The sequence below is a fragment of the Astatotilapia calliptera genome, chromosome 3 (assembly GCF_964374335.1).
Source record: "Astatotilapia calliptera chromosome 3, fAstCal68.1, whole genome shotgun sequence".
NCBI classification, from domain to species: Eukaryota; Metazoa; Chordata; class Actinopteri; order Cichliformes; family Cichlidae; genus Astatotilapia; species Astatotilapia calliptera.
In genome coordinates, this window is record NC_137424.1 from 31351299 (window position 1) to 31374523 (window position 23225).

Genomic DNA, 23225 nt, shown 5'->3' on the forward strand with positions numbered 1-23225 from the left:
ATTAAACAAATGACTGACTAAGTATTTTAGGCTTTAGTTTACTTCAGCCATATTCCATATAAATCAGATATCATACAAAAATGAAAATAGCTTCAAATACAGTCATGACAATAAAAGAATATGACTTTAAGGACTTAACAACATTACTTCAGTTATACTACACCAACATCTCTGACACATTAGCACTAAGGGAGCACTGAATGACCTGGTGGGTTTTGTCCATAAAACTACTCATCTAAGATTAACACAAAGTAACAGATCTCTTAGCAAAATTATGCAACATTTCAGCCACACTATTGCCGCTATCAAGTCAGTGAGCTGGGATGTTTTACTTTAAACATGAACTACTGTTACAGCAACAGACATGGACTACTGGTGTCCCACACAACAACATACATACAATTTTAGACTGATGTGGGCCAAAGCCTAAAACGATGTGTCGGGAGTTTGCTGTTCTCCCTGGTTCAGATATTTGAAGTTTGCACAGCTACATTCTCGCCTGAAAATTTTTTAAAAGTTTATTTTGCAACCCAGAAAGAGTAATAAGAGGGGCACTGAAATTCGGGATTGTCCTAGAAAAAACGGGAGGGTTGGCATGTATTGCCTTGCATTGCCTGTGACGTTATTATGATGGACAGATTTTATGAGTGAACTTGACTTTAAGTCACTTACAGGTTTCTTTTAAAAATACTTTCTTATATCCAGGTTCTTTTTGCTGCCATCCTGCTCTCCTCCTCGCAGTGTTGCCAACTCCTCAGTAAGGAAAATCGCTATTGGCTGTCCTAAAAGTCGCTAGAAGTCGCTAAATGACGTCATCGCCTAATTTGCATAATTGATCATGCTAATCTAATTGTAACCTATGTTGTTGGAGAGAGAAATAACATCGTGGAAGAGACATAAAGTGAGTAAAAAACGTCCTAAATGCAATTAGAGTTTATTTAGAACTACAAATTAAATTTCTTTTAGCAATTTTTGTTTTTTTTAATGTCACAATTCCAACCCTGCTCCTTTACTCGAGCTTGGACCGGCAAGTGACCCGAAATAGGCACTCTGGTGGAGTTACTTTGTGTGTGTGTTTATAAGTAGTTTTCAACCTTGTGATCCACAAAACAGCATAAGAGTAAAAGAGTAAAATAAGAACTGACTGCGTTACAGCACCCGCTGCTTGTTGAGAGTAAAAGCGATACACGCTTTCACGTCTTTTTTTAGCGACTTTCTTTAGAAAAAAAGTCGTTAAGGGGTCTGAAAACTCGCTAAATATAGCGACAAAGTCGCTAAGTTGGCAACACTGCCTCCTCGCAGCGCAGGCTTGCCGCTACTAAAACTAAACACAGCCAATCACATTGGCCATATTTGTCACATGACGTAGGACTCCAGTAGAGAACGTAATTTAAATCTTTCTGCACCGCTGGGTTGACAGATCGGTTTTTTTTTTTTTTTTAAATTTCTATCGGTTTTGTTTTTCTTTACTCGAAGAGATCAAATTATTGGTGGGGACATGTCCCTTCTGTCCATGCCAAATCTACGCCCTTGATGGAGGCAGAGGAGGAAGAGTTTGTGTGAAAGGTGGTGGATGGGGCGAAGGGGAGGACAACAAGAACAATCATTACTGATGAAATTTGGGCAACTATTGTACACTGTCCTAGTTCATGGGATGACATGAGGTAAGCAGTGCAAAGTTTCCAACCCAGTTTGAGCAGATTCTCTGTGGCCAGCATGATCAGGACATTTAGAGAAGAAAACTGGTAACTGTGTCTTTGTTTTTTTTCTTTGTTTATTTGGTATACAGTATGTCATACCATAAGTACTGTAATGTTCATTTCAATTCTATTTTTACTGGGTATATATGTTTTTAGGTGTATTTTTCCTTTCCTAGAATTGAAAGATGACCAAATGAGGGTGGAAAGACTTTTTTTCTCCCTACACAAGAAGCACTAATTGTTGAGATGGTCCTTCAATCACTCTGCTGGATTTTAAAGAGTCAGATGCCATTATTTTGAAGACAAAGTCAACTGTGGAATCACCAGTGTGTAGTGTCTAACAGATGTTTTGTGGTGAATAATATTTTACTTGCTGTGGATGGAGGTTTCAAGAAATGTGTTTTGACAATTCAGAAAACTACTTAAGACAAACAAAATCACGCAAAATTCTTAAAATACACTTTAGAAACTCTTTTCAACATTGCATTTTTCATCAAATAGTTGCATCTCATTTACATAAATATAGATAAAAGATCATCAACATGAATATAGACTCAAAGTACAGATTTTGCATATAAAACTGCTGTGGTTGTGTTACTGGAAATTGTGTTCAAGGCACTTTTTTTTTTCCCTTGTCTAACGTGCAATTTTGGACCTTTCATTTTTAATGATAAAATAACACAAAATTAAGAAAGGTGTGTCCCTGTGTCCAAATTAAGTAGGGAAGTGAGACAGGATTGGTGCATTATTAGCCCCACTTTATGTTGAATGAATGTTTAAGGCTTTCTTTTGCCTGCTGCTTTGTTATCTCAATCCAACCTGTGGGGATATCAGCAGGTTGTACTACATATAATTTGGCAAATTCATTGTTGTACTTTGCCATTACATATTTCCAGTAGTCTGATGCCTCAGGGCTCACATCTGGAGTGATTTTCCAGTTTGGGAAAAATTTCTTGTAATTCTTGTAAGGCTGATATTTACCTTTTGTAGCATTGCAATTAAAATATTTTTTAGTGGTCACAAGAGAAGAACATATGTCTGTTGCAAGTTTTGTTGTTGTGTTCCAGGTGCATTTACTCAGACCCTGAGGCTGATGCAGTGAAGCAAAATGCTCAGTATGGTATTTCCCTCCTGCAACACAAGAAGCTTTGCAGAATGGACACTGTTTGCCACAACCAATCATTTTACTTGAAAGCTCAAGCTGGGGCGACATATGGAGGTGTTGCAGTTTAGCTTCAATGCATGTTTTTTTTAAAGTCTCTGTAAGATTTTTTGTCATGTCTTGCACAGACATTGTTAGAAACTCATCAAACTGTCCAAGGTCAGCGTTGTTCAAGATCATGAAAGCACCAAGAGCATCCTGGGAAATGACCAGTTTCTTACCAAGCGCTTTACAAATATCTTCAATAAATGCCTTGAAATCATTAGTCTTTCCAGTTTTGGCCTTCTTGATCGCCTGTTGTATGCTTGTGATACATGACTGGAGATGCTTATCCTCATACTTAAATGTTGATGCAGATGAGAAGTGCTTCACTATTTGATTGCCTATCATTTTAAATACACCAATATCAAATGACCATATATAGTCAAAATAGTTTTGAAAATCATCCTGTGAAAGCAAATCCAGTAAAACTGAATACTGGAAGGACATTCGTGTTTCAAACTCTTTACATCTCAACATTTCATCAATGATATCCTGACCCAGGAAACGATTGATAAAGTCTTCAACAGCAGGTTTTAAGCATTTGTTGGTGAATTCTTCTGCCTTCTTCTGACACTGGTCTCGTTTATGGAACACATCTTTGAAATCATCACAAAACTTTTCCTTGTTTTTTTCCAGACATCTGTAGGGATCATTTGTTTGTATGAAATCTTCGTGCATTTTCTGAAACTCTCTGGCTGCAAACCCACAGATGTGCTGTTTCAGAGAAACTTCAAACTCGATGTCTGTCTTAATATCTTGATTGTTTTGCAGCGTCTCATCAATGAGGCGTAGGATCTCCTCGATGTAAGTGTCAGAGTAATTCAATTTTCTTTTCACTTTTTCACTCACAAAGTGAGTGCAAACAAATATGATGTCTTCAGACAGTTTCTGAATAGCCATTATGTGATCCTGAACACTGAAAATCTTGCTCAGTTTGTGTTTAAATCGATTTATGTATCCTTCAGCTGTATATTTGAAGGGCTGTTCTCCACAGTTGTCCAGACTTTTTTGATTTAACAACTCACATGCATGACTCCCCCTGTGTGACAGATTTATTCTCAGGAAGGTAGTTACGCTGGTGAAGACATTTGTTGTATTTTGTTTGGAAACAGATAATTTCTTCACCGTTTCATTCCACATCTTGTCAAACTCTTTGTCCAGATCCGTTTCATCCATTTGGACATTCTTTTCCCGACATTCATCAATTAGTGCACAAACTGCTTTCTCAATTTCTTTTGTGTAATTCTCTTTGATTTTATCAAGTTCCACCATCCCTTGTCTGATTTCTGCTGCTGCTGTGAGCTGATTATTAACAGACCTCTCAATTTCTTTTCGAAGGCTCTTTGCACTGTTTGAGAATTCCTCCCTGTATCTTTCAATCAAATCTGCATGACTCTCTGTTTTCTTGAAATACTCTGTCAGATTTTTTTGAAGCTTTGCCTCCCATGTGGACAGCACTGTGGAGGCTGCACTTTTCCAACAAGTCAAAAATTCTCTTATGTCAGTTTCAACAGCGACTTTACCAAAATTGGAAATGCTTGTTTCTGCACTTGTTACCCAGGTGTACATTTCTCTTTTGAATTCCCACTCCCATTTGTTGAATTCTGTGCAGAGTCTCATGTATGCATCGGCTACTAGACTGTTTCTGAAGCTGAAGATGAAGTTTTCATGTTTTACTGCATTCCACATGCTTATCATCCAATCTTTAAAATCCAAGATATCATAAGCAGATGATTCTGTGTTTCCCAGTAATTGGATGATGTGTTTCTTGAGCTCATATACAGCCTCACTGTAGCCTGCATTGACTGGTGCCATTGGTGGGTTTCCATTCCAGAGTCCAGGAATGTACCAGTTCCCAGTGTCTGGACTGTACTCCATCACATCAGTGAAGCTCTTGTTCTCCTCTTTCTTTTCCATTTTGGCTGCTGCCTGGGTCATCTCATTTAACTGTTCCAGGAGCAGTTTCCTGTCTCGTGAGTTATTGTCATGGGCTGAAACATCGGACACATTCTGGTGAACAAATAAACATTTTGACTTTTTGCCCACCTCCTTCATCCTGAGAAAAGCATGCACAACTATTTGTAGGATGTCTTTCATGTCAGTGGAATTCTCCATTGCAACATTGACGATGGTGACATCACTCAGGCCCACAACAAGTGTAGCAAGCTCATTGTCGTGCTCATAGCTGTTGTCCAGTTGTGCAAGTTCTGGTGACTTTAAGCCCTCAGTGTCAATGATCAGCATGAAGTCACAGTTTAGGACTTTTTTCATGTCTTCATTGATTTTGATGAGCAACATAAAGGCACCTCGAGTACATCGACCACTGCTGACTGCAAACTGCACTCCAAACATGGTGTTAAGGAGAGTGGACTTTCCTGTGCCCTGAACTCCAAGAACTGTGACTACACGTATCTTTCTGTTTGGAGACACCAAGTCACTGAGCTGAGAGAGAACATCACTCACCCACCTGAGAGGGATGTGCGATGCATCTCCATCTACAAGCTCAAGAGGAAATCCATCAAGCAACACCTCTGCACACAGTTTGGGCAGATGCTGCAGCTGTGGACGTTCTGGATCTGTTTTTGGAAGGGACAGCGAGGCTTCATAGATCTGACCCATTTCACGGAAGAAGTGTTCAGTCCCCAGTGAGCTGTTGGAAATTTGTCTGTCAATTTCCTTGATCTCCTCATTGTTCTCAGAGTTCTTACACTTTTCTTTATATTTCTCCTTAAGTTTGGACAGTTTTATACGGGACACCTTGTTAAGGTTCATTCGCATCCATTTCAGGAAATAGGACCTCTCTGTCCTTGGGCATGATATTGCATTGGTGATGTATTTCATAGCTGTAGACATGTCATAAGAGTTCTGTTTTTTCCGGAGTTCGTGTTTCTGTAACCGAAGACGGCTTTTGTAGTCTTCTACATTCGTAGACCCGATATGTTGAAGTCGATATTCTTCTGTCTCTAAGCAGGTCAGTTCTTTCCATATTTCACCTTGCAGTGGAAGCTGATTTTCTTTGTATTTCAGGATGTCTTGTATTTCTCCAGTGACTTCTTCAGCATTTTTCTTTGCTTTCTGGCACTCTGGAGAGTCTTCATCAACCAGGATTCCCAGTTTATGGGCAATGTCTGCCATCTGCTCTATTGACATCTTAGTATTAGAGTTCTCAACTGCATCTATGACCTTTTCCCTCAATAGTTGGATAAAGTCTGCATTATTTTGTTTTTTGGTCCTAATAATGATGTTGTTGTTTGTCAAGCCCAACTCTTTTGCTACTTTGTTTAATGCTTCTGAGTTAAGGCGCTTACTATCATTGTTGCCAACCAGGAAGATCTGTCCCCTGTGACTGTTAAGTAGACTGCACTCAGAGTCCAAGTGGTCAAAAAACACAAAAACTGCTGCAGATGTCTGACACAAAAAGGAGTATTGTGTGTCAAATGAAGCAATGTCCCCACGAAGGTTAGCTATAGCCACTGGCTCACTGAAAACATCAATGTTTTTGTTTCCACATGGAAGATACCAAGTAATTTCAGTCAGTCCGTTGGATATTCTTCTTGGACTGTCACCACACTCCATGTTGTGGTGAACAAAGGTGTCATGGTACTGCTGAGAATTGCTGAGAAGCTTATTGAGAATCTCTGACTTGGACAAAGAGCACTCACCCAGTCTGACAAAAGAGATCATTGGAAGTTCAGAGAAAACGATTCTGTCTTCAATGAAGCCCTTGGACTCTGACAGAGACTGAGGTCTGTACTTTTTAACAATGTCTCTCATGGCCCACAGCATGAGTGTGCACTGATTGGTATCACAATTGGGAAGCAGCAGAGGAACAGAGAACTGACATGTGGACATTTTTAGTGCCAGTTCCTGCTGCAGAAAACCATCAGAACACAGAAAGAGAGCAGTGATTATGTCGAGGGGGTTTAGCATGTCAACTGTGTTTAGGCCATCAAGCAGGTTGCCAATATCTAAGTCTGTACTCCCAGATTTATCATTAAAATTTTGCTTAGACATTGATGTACATTTCAAATTTCTAGCTGTCAAATTAACCATCATTAGTTTCTTTAGAGAAAACCATGGAAGGTCTGATTTACACTTGGCAGGTTCATCAGAAACTGCTTTCTCATCAATCTCAAGTATTTTGCTGAGTGAAAGCTTCTCTCTGTAGTATTGGCCCAAGCATAGGTCTTCCAATAAGAGCTCCAGGGATGTCTCTGTGGATATAGAGAATCTTGTTATTTATAGGTGTCTTACTATACAACCTAAAATGCTGATCCAGTCATCCATCATTCTAAGTAAATTCAGTAAATTTTCAAAATTAAACAGTTTAATAAAACTAAAACAATGTAAATGTACTGCAAATACTACACAATATAGACAGCTAAATTTGCCATTAAGTGTCATCATTGTCAAAAAGGGCTATCAAAATATCATATTTCCACTTCATGTGTATCATGGTAAAAAGAAAAAAGAAAAGTACAATTCCTTGGCATCTCTAAAACGTGTTATACTACTACTACTACTACTACTACTACTACTACTACTAATAATAATAATAATAATAATATTGATAATAATAATGCTTCCTGTAAATTGTATCTATTTTTTCTTTGTTGGTTGATCCTGTTTTTAGTTAAATTAATTTAAATTAAAAAATCAAATGCAATGAGGTGTGAGTGTAACTGTACAAAAACAGTGTGAAAAAACAATTAGTTATTTAAAGTCTAATTATGCATATTCAGTCGTACATGACACAATGTGCCATCATGTTAAATGCAAATAAGTAGCTGTTAAGAGACATTCCGTGTGACTACAACTTTACAAATGTTAGAATCCCATCAACAAAATATGCAATGGAATGAAAAACATCTACCACATATTCAATTCAATTTTACTTATATTGCGCCAAATCACAACAAAAGTCGCCTCAAGAGAAAAACCCAACAATCATATGACCCCCTATGAGCAAGCACTTTGGCGACAGTGGGAAGGAAAAACTCCCTTTTAACAGGAAGAAACTTCCTGCAAAACCAGGCTCAGGGAGGGGCAGCCATCTGCTGTGACCGGTTGGGGTGAGAGAAGGAAGACAGGATAAAGACATGCTGTGGAAGAGAGACAGAGGTTAATAACAGATATGGTTCAATGCAGAGACGTCTATTAACACATAGTGAGTGAGAAAGGTGACTGGAAAGGAAAAACTGAATGCATCATGGGAATCCCCGGCAGCCTACGTCTATTGCAGCATAACTAAGGGAGGATTCAGGGTCACCTGGTCCAGCCCTAACTATATGCTTTAGCAAAAAGGAAAGTTTTAAGCCTAATCTTGAAAGTAGAGATAGTGTCTGTCTCCTGAATCCAAACTGGAAGCTGGTTCCACAGAAGAGGGGCCTGAAAACTGAAGGCTCTCCCTCCCATTCTACTTTTAAATACTCTAGGAACAACAAGTAGGCCTGCAGAGCGAGAGCGAAGTGCTCTAATAGGGTGATATGGTACTACAAAGTCAAAGGCTTTTCAGCGAGTTTTTTGGACATCCTGATAATAATGAATTGCAGTAGTCCAGCCTGGAAGTAATAAATGCAGTTTTTCAGCGTCACTCTGATACAGGATATTTCTAACTTTAGAGATGTTGCGCAAATGGAAGAAAGCAGTCTTACATATTTGTTTAATATGTGCGTTGAAGGACATGTCCTGGTCAAAAATGACTCCAGGGTTCCTCACAGTGTTACTGGAGGCCAAGGTAATGCCATCCAGAGTAAGAATCTGGTTAGATACCATATTTCTAAGATTTTCAGGGCCGAGTACAATAACCTCAGTTTTATCTGAATTAAGAAGCAGAAAGTTAGCTGCCATCCAGGTCTTTTTGTCTTTAAGACATTCCTGCAGTTTAACTAATTGGTGTGTGTTATCTGGCTTCATAGATAGATAGAGTCACGTGTCATCTGCATAGCAGTTAGAATTTATGCTATGTCTTCTAATGATGCTGCCTAGGGGAAGCATGTATAGTGTAAACAGAATTGGTCCTAGCACCGAACCCGGTGGAACTCCATAATTAACCTTAGTGTGTGAAGAGGACTCTCCATTTACATGTACAAATTGGAGTCTATTAGATAGATATGATACAAACCACTGCAGTGCAGTACCTGAAATACTTACAGCAAGTTCTAATCGCTCTAATAGGATATTATGGTCAACAGCATCGAACGCTGCACTAAGGTCTAGCAGGACAAGCACAGAGATGAGTCCACTGTCAGAGGCCATAAGAAGATCATTTGTAACCTGCACTAAAGCTGTTTCTGTGCTGTGATGAGCTCTGAAACCTGACTGAAACTCTTCAAATAAACCATTCCTCTGCAGATGATCTGTTAGCTGTTTGACAACTACTCTTTCAAGGATTTTTGATATGAAAGGAAGGTTGGAGATTGGCCTATAATTAGCTAAGACTGCTGGGTCTAGAGATGGCTTTTTGAGTAAAGGTTTAACTACAGCTAGCTTGAAGGCCTGTGGTACATAGCCGATCATTAGAGATAGGTTGATCATATTTAAGATCGAAGAATTAATTAATGGCAGGACTTCTTTGAGCAGTTTTGTAGGAATGGGGTCTAAAAGACACGTTGATGGTTTGGAGGAAGTAATTATTGAAGTTAACTCAGAAAGATCAATTGGAGAAAAAGAGTCTAAATTAACATCAATGGTACTAAGAGTAGCTGTAGATAATATTACATCTGTGGGATGATTACTGGTAATTTTTTCTCTAATGATAAAAATTTTATTTGTGAAGAAGTTCATGAAGTCATTACTAGTTAACGTTAAAGGGATGGTTGGCTGAAAAGAGCTCTGACTTTTTGTCAGCCTGGCTACAGTGCTGAAGAGAAACCTGGGGTTGTTCTTATTTTCTTCAATCAGTGACGAATAGTAAGATGTTCTGGCTTTGCGGAGGGCTTTCTTATAAAGCAACAAACTATTTCTCCAGGCTAAATGATGATCCTCTAAATTTGTGACACGCCATTTCCTCTCCAGATTACGAGTCATCTGCTTTAGGGTACGTGAGAATTATATTCCGGAGTCAGATACTTCTGATTAGAGACCTTAGTTTTCACAGGAGCTACAGTATCCAGAGTACGTAGTGAGCAGGTAAAATTATTAACAAGATAATCGACCTCTGTTGGGGTAGCGTTCAGATAGCTGCTCTGCTCTGTGTTGGTACAGGGCATTGAAGATGATAACAGTGTCCAGACATCCTCCAGCTTCTGTCTCTTGAGGGGCACCAGGCAGGGATGCCCACTCTCCCCTTCACTGTTTGCAATTTTTATTGAACCACTAGCAGCAGCAATTAGACAGAATTCAGTAATTAAGGGCATAAAATGCAAGAACGTGGAACATAAAATCAGCCTTTATGCGGATGATGTGTTACGCTTTCTCCAAAATTCACAAACCAATATCTCTGGGGTGATTGAATTGATAAACTCTTTTGCAAGAATATCAGATTACTCAATTAACTGGTCAAAATGTACAGTCCTACCGATTAATTGCTCCCTCCATAATTCCTCTTCTACACCACTGCAATCGGGAAATATAAAATATTTAGGTATTAATGTTTCTCCCAAGCTTGCAGATCTAACTAAATTAAACCATATCCCACTTTTAAAGAAGGTAGAAGATGATCTGGCTAGGTGGAAATGTCTACCCATATCACTCATGGGAAGGGTTGCCGCTATAAAAATGATGGTTTTACCAAAAATAAATTATTTATTCTCAATGATCCCAACTAAACCGCCACAAGATTGGTTCAGATCTCTAGATTCATGTATGTCCAAATTCCTTTGGAAAAATAAACCAAAAACTGGAGGACGGGGCTGTGGCCCCCCCACACTCCCTAGCAGATCGTTACATGGAGAAACCTTTGGAATACAAGCGCGCTGATCCACACAGGTATGCACACGGGTGTTCACTGCTCGTAGACCCAAATTACACCTTTCTTTGCTGCTACTTCGAAGCACATCCATCCTGCGTGCTGCACAACAACATTGAATATTTAGTATTTACTGCTGTTTACACTTAGCTAGATTAATGCGATGGTGTTGTGTTTAGTATGTTGCTTTGTTTTTTTTGTTTTTTTTGCTTGTTTTCTATTCTTCTCTCAACAGGTGATCCAGGAGATTTTTATTTTTTTTCTCCCCCCCTTTCTCACTGTCCCTCTCCCCTTCTGTTTTTCCTTTCCTTCCTCTTTCTTTCTCCCTTTCCTATCCCTCACTCATGTCTGTCCCGTCTGTAACATCTGAAAATAAAATATAATAAATAATAAAAACAAAGATCGACCAAATGGACCAATACGGCAATGCCACGATGATCCATTTGGCAAAGTAAATCCATTGGGTATCCTTGTTGGTCTTCAGACAACAATTCTGATGGCTAAAGAACCAAATGGGACAGGCAGAAAAAAAAAAAAAAAAAAAAAAAAAAAGGAAAAATAAACCCCCACGTATAAGCTTAAAAACACTACAAAAGACCAAGGATAGAGGAGGATTAGAACTACCTATCGGGGCGATCGTGGCTCAAGAGTTGGGAGTTCGCCTTGTAATCAGAAGGTTGCCGGTTCGAGCCCCGGCTTGGACAGTCTCGGTCGTTGTGTCCTTGGGCAAGACACTTCACCCGTTGCCTACTGGTGGTGGTCGGCCCGGTGGCGCCAGTGTCCGGCAGCCTCGCCTCTGTCAGTGCACCCCAGGGTGGCTGTGGCTACATTGTAGCTTGCCATCACCAGTGTGTGAATGGGTGGATGACAGGTTGTGTAAAGCGCTTTGGGGTCCTTAGGGACTAGAAAAGCGCTATACAAATGCAGGCCATTTTTTTTTTTTTTTTACCTAACTTTCAGCACTACTTCTTAGCCAACAGGCTTCAGTTTATCTCAGGATGGCTTAAACATACCCTCTTAGATGAACCTTGGCTAGATGTAGAGCAAGCACTTTGCAATAATCTAGAGATCTCAGACCTACCATTTATCAGTTCAAACATTCAACGACATGAATGCTCTAAAAGTATCAACATCAGCTCTTCTCTGACAGCATGGTGGGAGTTTCTAAAATTGACGGCGTCTTCATTAATCCCATGCAAACGTACACCTATCTGGAACAACCCTGACATATTACAAAACAATAATATGATAAACTTTTCAGATTGGAGTGGTAAAGGAATCAAATATTTAGAACATATACTAGAAGGAACAGAATTTATTTCATTTGACGGACTAGTTACACAATATGGGATCAACAAGAAAAGATTTTTAGAATGTCAACAAATTCATAGTAAAAAAGAAATTCAAACTGGGTCAAGTTGAACTACAAACACCACCAAGTGTGGTTCAATTTCTTACTCTTAAAACCCCCAAATTACTATCCAAAATATACAGAATGCTTTCTAAAACAGATGAATCAATATCACTTCCTATTGCAAAATGGGAAGCGGATTTATCAGTTAACTTAGACCTAAACTTCTGGTCTCAGATTTGCTTAAAAACCTTTCATCTAATTAGAAATCCCAGTCTTCAATTAATACAATACAAAATATTACATAGAGTGCACTATACAGGTCATCGGATGTTCAAGATGGGCTTCACGTCTACCAACAACTGCTCACACTGCCAAACCAATTCACCGGACAATTATATCCACGCTCTTTGGTTCTGTCCACCAGTTCAGAAGTTTTGGCGCGAGATATGTGAAGATTTATCAAAGTGTCTGAAATGTAACATTCCAACTTCTCCTTTAGTGTGTTTGTTGGGCAGCTTAGATAATGTCACTTCAGAAAAGAATATAGCCCATATGGTTTTCACTGCCCTATGCATAGCCAAGAAAACAGTCCTCATGAACTGGAAAAATAAAAATAATCTTAATTCTAACCAATATAGTAATTATCTATTAGATTACATTAGTCTTGATACAGCCTCTGCCACCACATCAGATATATTGCTCTGGGCTCCTTTGATCAGCTCCATCACCTAGTGGGGTTGGGGGGTCATAGTTTGGTCCCGCCTTCACTGTTGTGATTGGTGTGGGGGTAGAGACAGGCTTAGGGCGTCGGGGGGTTCCCCGGAGGCATCTTCCTTGGGGGGCTCAACCCGGGGTAGCGGTCATGTCCGGTTAGGGGCTCTGTTGGCTCTCAGGTGACTGTTTCCTCGCGGCTGCGTGCAGCGGGGCTAGGGGAGGGTCTGTGCTGACGGACGTGGGTTACTGACCTGGTAGCCTGGCTGCCCCTGGGTGGGTCCGGGATGGGTGTGAGGTTCTGGGGGCGCTCCGTCTCTGGGCTGGGGCCCTTGCCGGGCCTCGGGGGCTTGGGTCCTGGTTGGTGTGTTGCCGGGGTTGTGGGCGGGTGGGTGCATGGGGGCCCGGCCCTGGCGCAGGGTGCCGCCGGTGCGTCGAGCCACCTGGGGGGCTCTTCAACTGGTGGGGGAGATTGACACATCTTGCAGGAGCTTTCTGCTCTTCAGGAACTCTCTCTGCAGGAGGGGGAGATACAGGAGAGGTGGAGGAAGATCTCAGCCTGGGCGTCTATTGTCTTATGTAGTCTGGAAGATGAGTGGATGGTGGGGTGGGTGCAGTTTTCTCTGTGGTGGGGTTGGGTGGACTGCTCCACGCTCTGTGGGGCCGGGAGGCGCTGCTGCACTGGGCCCCGGTCTGGATGGGCCTGGGCCCCCTTTCCCTGGCGGGTCGCGGAGTATGGGGGTGCCTAATGGGGTCAGCGGGGGAGCTGGCCCCAGGGAGGGGTCACTTGCCCCTCCCTTCCTTCCCTCCCCATCTCCAGCTGCCTCCCTCTTCCCGCTCCACCACAACCACCCACACATGCAGGGCCTTGGAGTAGGGGTATGTCACCAGGGTGCAGAGGAGGCTACCCCCCCCCCCCCCCCCCCCCTGTCCCCTTCTGGCTGCCTCTGCCTCAATTTTATCCCACAACTTAGACATTCACATTACTCACACTCTCATTACACATACATATAGGATCTTGGGGGTGGGCACGCTACACGGACTCCAAAAGACCATCAGGGTGTACACCTCCCCCTGGTGTTGTTGCCCACCTCTCAATTTTAAATACACGTAGACATTGAGGGCTAGCAGGAGGGACTATGCGCTTACCTGCTGCTCTCTGGCAGGTAGCTCCATGCCCTCCTGGGTTTTAAAATGCACCTTAGAACACACATGCATCAACACTACAATGAGCGGGTGGAGGGAGGTTTGGAGTCTTCTCTCACCCCCATTCTCTGCGGCCTGCTGGAGCGGGGGGGCTAGGAGGAGGAGTTGGCCGTCTGACTGCGGTCTGGAGTGTGGGGCCTCCCTGCTGCTGCCGAGTCGGGGCGGTCTGCCTCTCCCCACTGCAGGGAAAAGGGTAACACCACCTGGGTCTGGGTGCAGTTCCCCCCTCCAGGGGCAAGGGTACCTAGACCCGGTTCGTAGAGTACGCTTGGGGAGTGTGATTGTGTGTACATATGTCTGTGAAGGTTCCCAGTCATCCAGGTCATCGTAGTCAAAGGAGCTTGCAAAGAAAAGCGTCTGGACTTCTTTAAGTTACTTGAAGACGTTTCACCTCTCATCCGAGAAGCTTCTTCAGTTCTAAGGTCAAATGGTGGAGAGTCCCAGATATAAACCTAGTGGGAGTTACCCCCCACAGAGGGACAAAAGGACCCCCTGATGATCCTCTAATCGCCTGAGCCAAGGTGTGAAACTGGGTGTGGGTCCCAATCAGCCAGAGTTTCGGGTGAGTTCATTGTGAAACCTGGCCCCACCTTATCATGCGAATTACTCTGTGGGGGGTCACTCCCACTAGGTTTATATCTGGGACTCTCCACCATTTGACCTTAGAACTGAAGAAGCTTCTCGGATGAGAGGTGAAACGTCTTCAAGTAACTTAAAGAAGTCCAGACGCTTTTCTTTGCAAGCTCCTTTGATTGTGTGTACAGCGTCTCTTTATGTCTGTCTCCACGTTGGTTGAGTGTGGAGTAAGTGCATATGAGAGCATGAGGGTGGGAATGGATGTTTGTATCTGTGTGTGCCTGTATGTCTGTGTCTATATGTCAGGTTGGGTATCAGATGCCACCTCTCTGGGGACATCTCAGGCCCTCCAAGGTTTGGAGGCCTATCTCCCCCCACCACCACTTCCCCTGCCAATGGCGGACTCCCTCAGACATCGGTGCGTTGGTGGTTCTTTGTGTCTGGGGATGGGCGTCCAGGTACACACCGGCTCACTCCTTGGCGGCCGCTTATCGAGGCCTGGATCCTGGGGCTCGCTCGGGCCACTTCGGAGGTGGGGTGCCCCCGGCCTCTCGGCCTGGGGCTCGGTCACTCAGGCACAGCTGGCTGCCGGCGGAGCTCACGGGCGCGTCACTGCAACTCCCCCTGGCTTCTGCTCCGCGGCTGCTGAGTGAGCCCTCATCTGGGACTCTCCTCAGCTCTTACTGGGACAGTGGCGCGGCTGCCCCTCTGTTGGTCTTCCTTGGTCTCTTGTGTTCTGAGGGCCTCTGGATGTCTGGAGTTTTGATCTCCTCCATACCTGCTTCATGCCCTGGAGGACGGGGCTGTGGCCCCCCCACACCCTCAGATCATTACATGAATGAACCTTTTAAAAAGAACAAGCGCGTCCATGCTCACAGGTGTACACACGGGTGATCACACCCACAAACTACACCCTTTTTGGCTCCTACCTCAAAGCACACTGTGTTCTGTTGATCTTATGTGCTGCACAATAATGTTTAATATTTAGTATTTACTGTCATATTCCCATATATCATTGTGATGTTGTTTATTCTATTACTCTTGTTCTCTTCTGCTTGTTTTCTTTTTTCTTTCTCAACAGGTGATCCAGGTGATCGATATATGCATTTTCTTTTTCTTTTTTTTTTCTCTTTCTGCCCATTCTGTTGGTCTTTGTTTTTTGCCCTTCTCCCCTGTCCCTCTTCTCAGCTGTTTCTCTTTCTTTCTCCCCTTCTTTCCCCCAGTCAAGTCTGTCCCGTATTCAGCAAGTGAAAATAAAATAAACAATAAAAGGTGAATCAAATGGACCATTATGGCAAGGCTGGGATGGTCAATTTGGTAAAGTAAATCTGTTGGGCATCTTTCTTTGCCTTTAGACAATAATTCTGATGGTAAAAGAGCCAAACGGGACAGGCAATAAAAAAAAAAGAAAAAAAAAAAAGAACAAAAACACCCACAGCTTAAATGTCTTTACTTGTTATCTGAGGTGTTTCTGCATATTAATTATTTGGAATCAAAAGCTGATGTAACCTGGACTGACTGCACTCGTTGCTAAGAAAACAGGAAGAATAGCGGAATAAGAATGAATGAGTGAACTTTAAAATATCCAAGCTGATCAGACAATTTTGCCAATGCGAAAGTCTGTAATGTAATTGCTTTGCTGCTTTCTGCCTGTTAGAATCTAAAATTGTCCCTCTTATATTCACATACTGCATTAAATCCTACACTTCTACACAACTCTTTGTGGAGTTAACTGAGTCAGTTATGCCAGGTTCTGACTTGATTATACTATTTCTTTGGTAACAAACCGATGATTAAAAAAAGATCCTGTCATGACTTGAACAGGCCACACGTCAGACGTTCCCCAAGCAATTACAGCTGGGAATAAATAGTTGTTAGGGAAACTAAACTCTCAGGGACAGAGAAGAAGTACATTTTTGTCCCTGTGGGTTCATTCTATACTAATGTACCTCCAATGGTTAATTACAGGGTCCTCAAATTAACTTTGTACTTTGTACTTTAAAGATTTAAAGGTGTAACATTAAGATGCAGTGTGTGTTTGCTCAAGTACAAACATAAATCAGGTTTTGGTGATATTAAGTGGTCTTTATCACTGAAAAAGCACGATACAAATGACAGTCCATATCCAGGCATATGAATAATGGCATAATGAATTTAGTGTCCAAGTTTGAACCTTTTTTTTAAAAGTTAATTTTTGTATGATTACATCCATGCACAAACCTGTCACAAGAGACAAGCGTACAAATAAATTCGCCCTTCTCAAGGGTTAAGGGCAGTACGTTAAATGGTGACACCCCCAGTCACAAGCCAACAGATACAATAGGGCATTTTTCTTTGAGTGTACCAGAACAAGAATGTGAACAGGCAGTGACGTCTGAAACTGTGTATGTGATATTAGCGGTTTTGTGTTCAGTAAAGGCTAAAAAACAAAGAAAGAAAGATAAGACTGACATGATTCATTGGAAAGAATAAGAAAGAAAAAAAGAGAGAAAAAAAGAAGAAGATGATAACAGTGGGTAGATTATATTCTTAAACTTAGTTACAGCGCTTTCAGAAAGACATCTACTTTGATAAAGTCTACTCTCCACTGCTGTGTAATCAATTACTGTAAATGTAAATGTTATCAGGAAATGATCAGACAGGAGAGGGTTTTCAGGAAACACTGTTAAATGTTCAGTTTCTATGCCATATGTTAAAACAAGATCTAGAGTGTGATTAAAGTGGTGGGTGGGTTCTTTTACAGTTTGAGAGAAGCCAATTGAGTCTAATAACAGATTAAATGCCATGTTGAGGCTGTCATTTTTAGCATCTACATGGATGTTAAAATCACCCACAATAATTATTTTATCTGAGCTCAGAACTAAATTAGATATAAAGTCTGAGAAATCAGACAGAAACTCTGTAAGGCCCAGGTGGACGATAGATGATAACAAGTAAGACTGGTTTCTGAGTTTTACAGCTGGGGTGGACAATGTTAAGCATCAGGCTTTCAAATGAATTAAAAGTCTGTCTTGGTCTTTCGTTAATTAATAGGCTGGTGTGAAAAATTGCTGCCACACCGCCCCTTCGGCCTGTGCTTCGAGATTTCTGGTATTCAGAATGACTCGGGGGTGTTGATTCATTTAAACTAACATAATCATCCTACTGCAACCAGGTTTCTGTAAGGCAGAGTAAATCGATTTGTTGATCAATTAAGTCATGTACTAACAGAGACTTGGAGGAGAGAGACCTAATATTTAATAATCCACATTTCACTGTTTTACTCTTTGGTTCAGATGTGGATACTGTATTGTTCTTTCTTTGTGATTGTTTATGTTTAAGTTGTTTATTGCTGGTTTTTAGTTTGTTTTTTGTCTTTTTGGGAGCTGACACAGTCTCTATGGAGATGGTTTTTTGGGGGGGGGGGGGGTAGCAGGAGGAGAGAAGCTGCAGAGAGGCGTGTAAGACTGCAACTCTGCTTCCTGGTCCCAACTCTGGATAGTCACATTTTGGGGGGTTTAATAAATTTGTCCATATTTCTAGAAATGAGAGCTGCTCCATCCAAAGTGGGATGGATGCCGTCTCTCCTAACAAGACCAGGTTTCCTCCAGAAGGTTTGCCAGTTATCTATGAAGCCCACATCGTTTCTGGGACACCACTCAGACAGCCAGCAATTTAAGGAGAACATGCGGCTAAACATGTCACTCCTGGTCTGATTGGGGAGGGGACCAGAGAAAACTACAGAGTCCGACATTGTTTTGGCAAAGTTGCACACCGATTCAATATTGATTTTAGTGACCTCCGATTGGCGTAACTGGGTGTCATTACTGCCGACGTGAATTATGATTTTACTGAATTTACGTTTACCCTTAGCCAGCAGTTTTAAATTTCCTTCAATGTCGCCTGCTCTGGCCCCTGGAAGACAATTGACTATTGTCACTGTATGGTCAACCGGCATATTGAAATGAAACTTTGAATCAACAGCAGCATTAAAGAAATATGCTAAATTACTAGTGAGTGCAAAATTTAGTTTAGATTAATGAAGTAATTTTTTATACTCTGCTACTTTTACATCTAGCTTTTACAAAGTTTATACATACTGTGGTGTGATGTGGAGAGGAAACAAAAACAGGACACAAAGGGAGTGAAAATGAACTAAAGTTCAGACTTTTTTCTCCTAATGTAACAAAATAAAATAAATAGTAAATGACAAAGTCTACATCAGCTGGTTTACTGACCACATGTTTTTGTCAGTTGAGATCAATATGGAAGCAGTAGAATGCTTATGTTGGCACATGTGAGGAAAATTAAATTAAGAAAAAATGCCTAATATTGCAATACAATTTATTAGTTACAGTCTTCTTTAAACAAAGTTAGTTCTTCTGGAATAGGGTTGAGGAATTCCAGGTCTCAAGGGCTGGTATCCTGCAGATTTTAGATGTGTCCTTGAACCAACACAGCTGATTTAAATGGCTAAATTACCTCCTAAACATGTCTTGAACTCTCCAGAGGCATGGTCTAACTGAACTAATAATTTGATTCAGGTGTGTTGACCCAGGGTGATATCTAAAACCCACAGTACCCTTAAGGCCTGGAGTTACCCACCCCTGTTCTAGAATGTCTTTAAAAGAAAAAAATTCAACAAAGTCAAAAATGATTCAGCATACACCAATATGGGCAAGTATGACATATCAGGGTAAAAAACAGTTTGCTTTTCTCTCAGGTCTAACCCTAGTTTCAGGTGAAACCACTGCTAAGCCAGCACTAATCAGCAGCATCACTGTTACCTAGCATTATCAGGCCCAGAGAAATTCCATATTTGGACACACCTTCTCATTTAAGCTTTTCCTTTATTTGCATGACTATTTCAAATTATAGACTATAAATGAACACATATGAAATTATGAAGTAAACAAAGTGTGAAATAACTCAAAACATGTTTTGTGTTTTAGATTCTTCAGAATAGTGATTACTGCTTTGCACTCTTGCAATGAGCTTCATGAGGTAGTCACTTGAAATGGTTTTCAAACAGTCTTGAAGGAGTTCCCAGAGATACTGAGTACTTGTTGGCCCTTTTGCCAACATGGTATGACATGTCCCCTCTGCGAATCACTACCTTATTGTGGTGGAGGCAAGGACGTAGATTTGGTTTTGGTATTGGTTTGGACCGAACCCTGCCCTGTTTCTTATTTTTGTCCTTTTTGTCTTTGCTTCTTGATAAAAAAAAAAGGAGAAATATACTTGCGTACATATGCTATTCTGCATGCTTTTAAACCATTTAAAATTACAATTCATAGTTTTATATGTGAATTATATAATGTTAAATTACTATTAAACAAATGAACAAACTAAGTATTTTAGGCTTTAGTTTACTTCAGCCATATTCCATATAAATCAGGTATCATACAAAAATAAAAATAGCTTCAAATACAATCTTGACAATAAATTAATATGACTAAGTACTTAACAACATTACTTTAGTTATAGTACACCAACATCTGTTATACTTTGGTGTGACAGGTTGAAGGACTACTGCATATAAAACTGTTCAGTTAATACTAATTCATATCAGTTGATATAAGGATGAAAATAATGTAAATATGGTAAAAAAAAATGGTTAAGAGTTTATTATTTTTCATGTTATATTAATGGCTTTCATGTTATTTAAGAGAACTGCAATCTATACATCAGTGATCGGCTAGTAAGCCTTTTCTGGGATCGATTAGTAGTGTCTCTATTCTCCACTAGGGGGCTTTCGCGCGTTCTCCTCACTGCAATAAACTACTGCATGAGAGACGCAAGTCATAATCACTCTCGTGATTCTTTTCCCCCTGTTTTCAGGGGTGTAACATTGGCACTAAGGGAACACTGAATGCCCTGGTGGTTTTTGTCCATAAAACTACTCATCTAAGATCACCACAAAGTAAAAGATCTCTCAGCAAAATTATGCAACATTTTAGGCACTATTGCCCCGATCAAATCAGTGAGCTGGGATTTTTTATTCTAAACATGAACTACTGTTACAGCAACAGACATGGACTACTGGTGCCCACACAACAACTCAAGGAGCCAAACACATGCCTGCTCCTCTCGTTAACTGAGATAAACTGCTGGCATGTTTGTTTTACATCTATACTGTCCAGTCCCTGCTGGTGGACCTTGGCCATGTTTTTAGTCTTCTGAGAGCACTGAAGCTTCTTTTAGCCTCAGAACATGCGTTTTATCCTCAGATTAAAATTATTATTCTGTGCTTGATGTTCCTCACCTTTGGCCCTGGCTCTTCCCCTCTGACTGCACTAGGACATATTGCCACCTGATAAAATAACACATTGATTCGTGCCATATAAAAAGTGAGACATGTCAATTCAGATTCTTTGTCAAATATACACTAATGAATCAATTTACATCAGCAGCCTAACAACTGTCATGATAATAAATACTAGTTAATCTATAGCACCAAATCATCAGTCAGTCACCTGTGACCTCACCTCTTCACCTCTGTCCGAGCTACAACATGGCAGAGCTACCTCTGTCACCTGATAAATAACAGTGAGACATTCCACATACATGCAGTCACATATGTGCTTCAAATACAGTCATGAACCAACAAGTCATCATCCAACTTCACCTGTGATCTTGTATCACCATTGCTCTCTGAGTTCTCACCTGACAAATAGGACATACATGACAATAAGAATAAAATGTGGAGCAGCTTCAGTGTTTCTGTCAATTTGTGCAGATCTTGACTCATCAGTAATGTTTGTAGGGTGAGTGCATTTTTAAAACAATTTGTGCAAACTGCACTACAAGGTGGAATATTTGCAAAATCATGACTACCTCATGATATTTTGCCTCAAAAATTAACCCTGTGAATACGTCAGTGCCATTAAGATGAAATTATTGTGTCACCAACATTTTAACGTTAGACATATAATTCTAACAGCCTCTGTAAACTAATATCCTGGCTTGCTCGAGGCTGCTGTTTTCTCTGACAGTTTCAATCAAAATTAGAAATGCTACTCTAAGACTGAGAGAACTAATAGTGCTGCATGTTGTGCAGTTAGTTTCCAAAACACGTTATTCATGGTTACATACAATTTTAGACTGATGTGGGCCAAAGCCTAGCATAGCCTGTGACGTTATTATGACGGACACATTTTATGAGTGAACCTGACTTTAAGTGACTTACAGGTTTCTTTGAAAAATACTTTCTTATATCCAGGTTCTTCCTCTTTGCTGCCGTCCTCCTCTCCTCCTCGCAGTGCAAACTAAAACTAAACAGAGTTCCCTGAAAGGCACAGCCAATCACATTGGCCATATCTGTCACATGACGTAGGACTCCAGTAGAGAACATAATTTAACTCTTTCTGCTCCGCTGGGTGAATGAGACGATGACAGATCGTTTATTTTTCTTTCTATCGGGTTGTTTTTCTTTACTCGAAGAGATCAAATTATTGGTGGGGACAATTCAATAATCGCTGGATATTGGTGGGGACATGTCCCTTCCATTCATGCCAAATCTACGCCCTTGGGTGGAGGGGTTTGTGTGTCCCAGGGATCCCAGGGGCACAGCTTGAAAAAGGGACATGGGCCCATCTTCCTGCAGGCCCACCACCCGCAGGAGGCACAGTATGTATGTTAGGATTTCTCCCAGTGGACGAGAGAGTTTGTTCCCTGCACTTCCGAGTCGGGGAACGGGTCCTGACCGTAATCTGCCCTTATGCGCCGAGTGGCAGTTCAGAGTACCTAGCCTTATTGGAGTCCCTGGGTGGGGTACTGGAGGCTGCTCTGTCTGGGGACCCTGTTGTCCTACTGGGAGACTTTAATGCTCACGTGGCCAATGACAGTGAGACCTGGAGGGGCGTGATTGGGTGGAACGGCCTCCCGGATCTGAAAGCGAGTGGTGTTTTGTTTTTGGACTTCTGTACAAACCACAGTTTGGCCATAACGAACACCATGTTCGAACATATGTGTCCATAAGTACATGTGGCACAAGGGTGCTCTAGGCTGCAGGTCGATGATCGATTTTGCAATTGTATCACCAGACCTAAGACCATATGTTCTGGACAATTGGGTAAAGAGAGGGGATGAGCTTTCAACAGATCACCATCTGGTGGTGAGTTGGATTAGGTGGCGGGGGAGAACACTGGACAGGCCTGGCGTGCCTAAACATATAGTGAGGGTGTGCTGGGAATGCCTAGCAGAGGTCCTAGTCTACAAGATCTTCAGAGCACACTTCCAGCAGAGCTTCAACAGCATTCCTTGTTCCTTGACCATGTTCAGCATCTCCATTGCCGAAGCCGCTGTACTGAGCTGTGGACGCAAGGTGGTTGGTGCCTGTCGTGGTGGTAACCCCTGAACCAAATGGTGGACACCACAGGTGAGGGGAGCCAACAAGCTGAAGAGGGAGTCCTATCAGGTTTGGTTAGCCTGTGGGACCGACAGGCCAAGCAGAACATGACGCGGGCAGTGGATGAAGCAAAAATTCGGGTGTGGGCGGATGATGTGGCTCTGTTGGTTTCATCGGGTGATTGCCTCCAGCTCTCTTTGGAACCGTTTTGTAGCAGAGTGTCCCGGACAGATTAT

At 41.6% G+C, this 23225-nt stretch overlaps 1 protein-coding gene across 1 annotated transcript; it reads right to left on the minus strand.

Moving 5' to 3' along the window:
- Nucleotides 1-1539: 1539 nt before the first annotated feature.
- Nucleotides 1540-22931, minus strand: LOC145423072 (up-regulator of cell proliferation-like). Its single transcript, XM_080295194.1, has 2 exons — nt 22858-22931; nt 1540-7135 (listed from the first exon to the last, which is right to left on the minus strand). Exons 1-2 carry the CDS (start codon nt 22929-22931, stop codon nt 2449-2451), a joined length of 4761 nt encoding a protein of 1586 aa, XP_080151320.1. The 3' UTR covers nt 1540-2448.
- Nucleotides 22932-23225: the final 294 nt, after the last annotated feature.

Excerpts from the sequence above, each read along its gene's own strand:
- LOC145423072 (XM_080295194.1), bottom strand. The coding sequence starts at position 22,931 with ATGGAGATGCTGAACATGGTCAAGGAACAAGGAATGCTGTTGAAGCTC. Across the intron at positions 7,136-22,857 it reads AAGTGTGCTCTGAAGATCTT|ATTCTCTATATCCACAGAGA; the intron begins GTAGACTAGGAC and ends ATAAATAACAAG.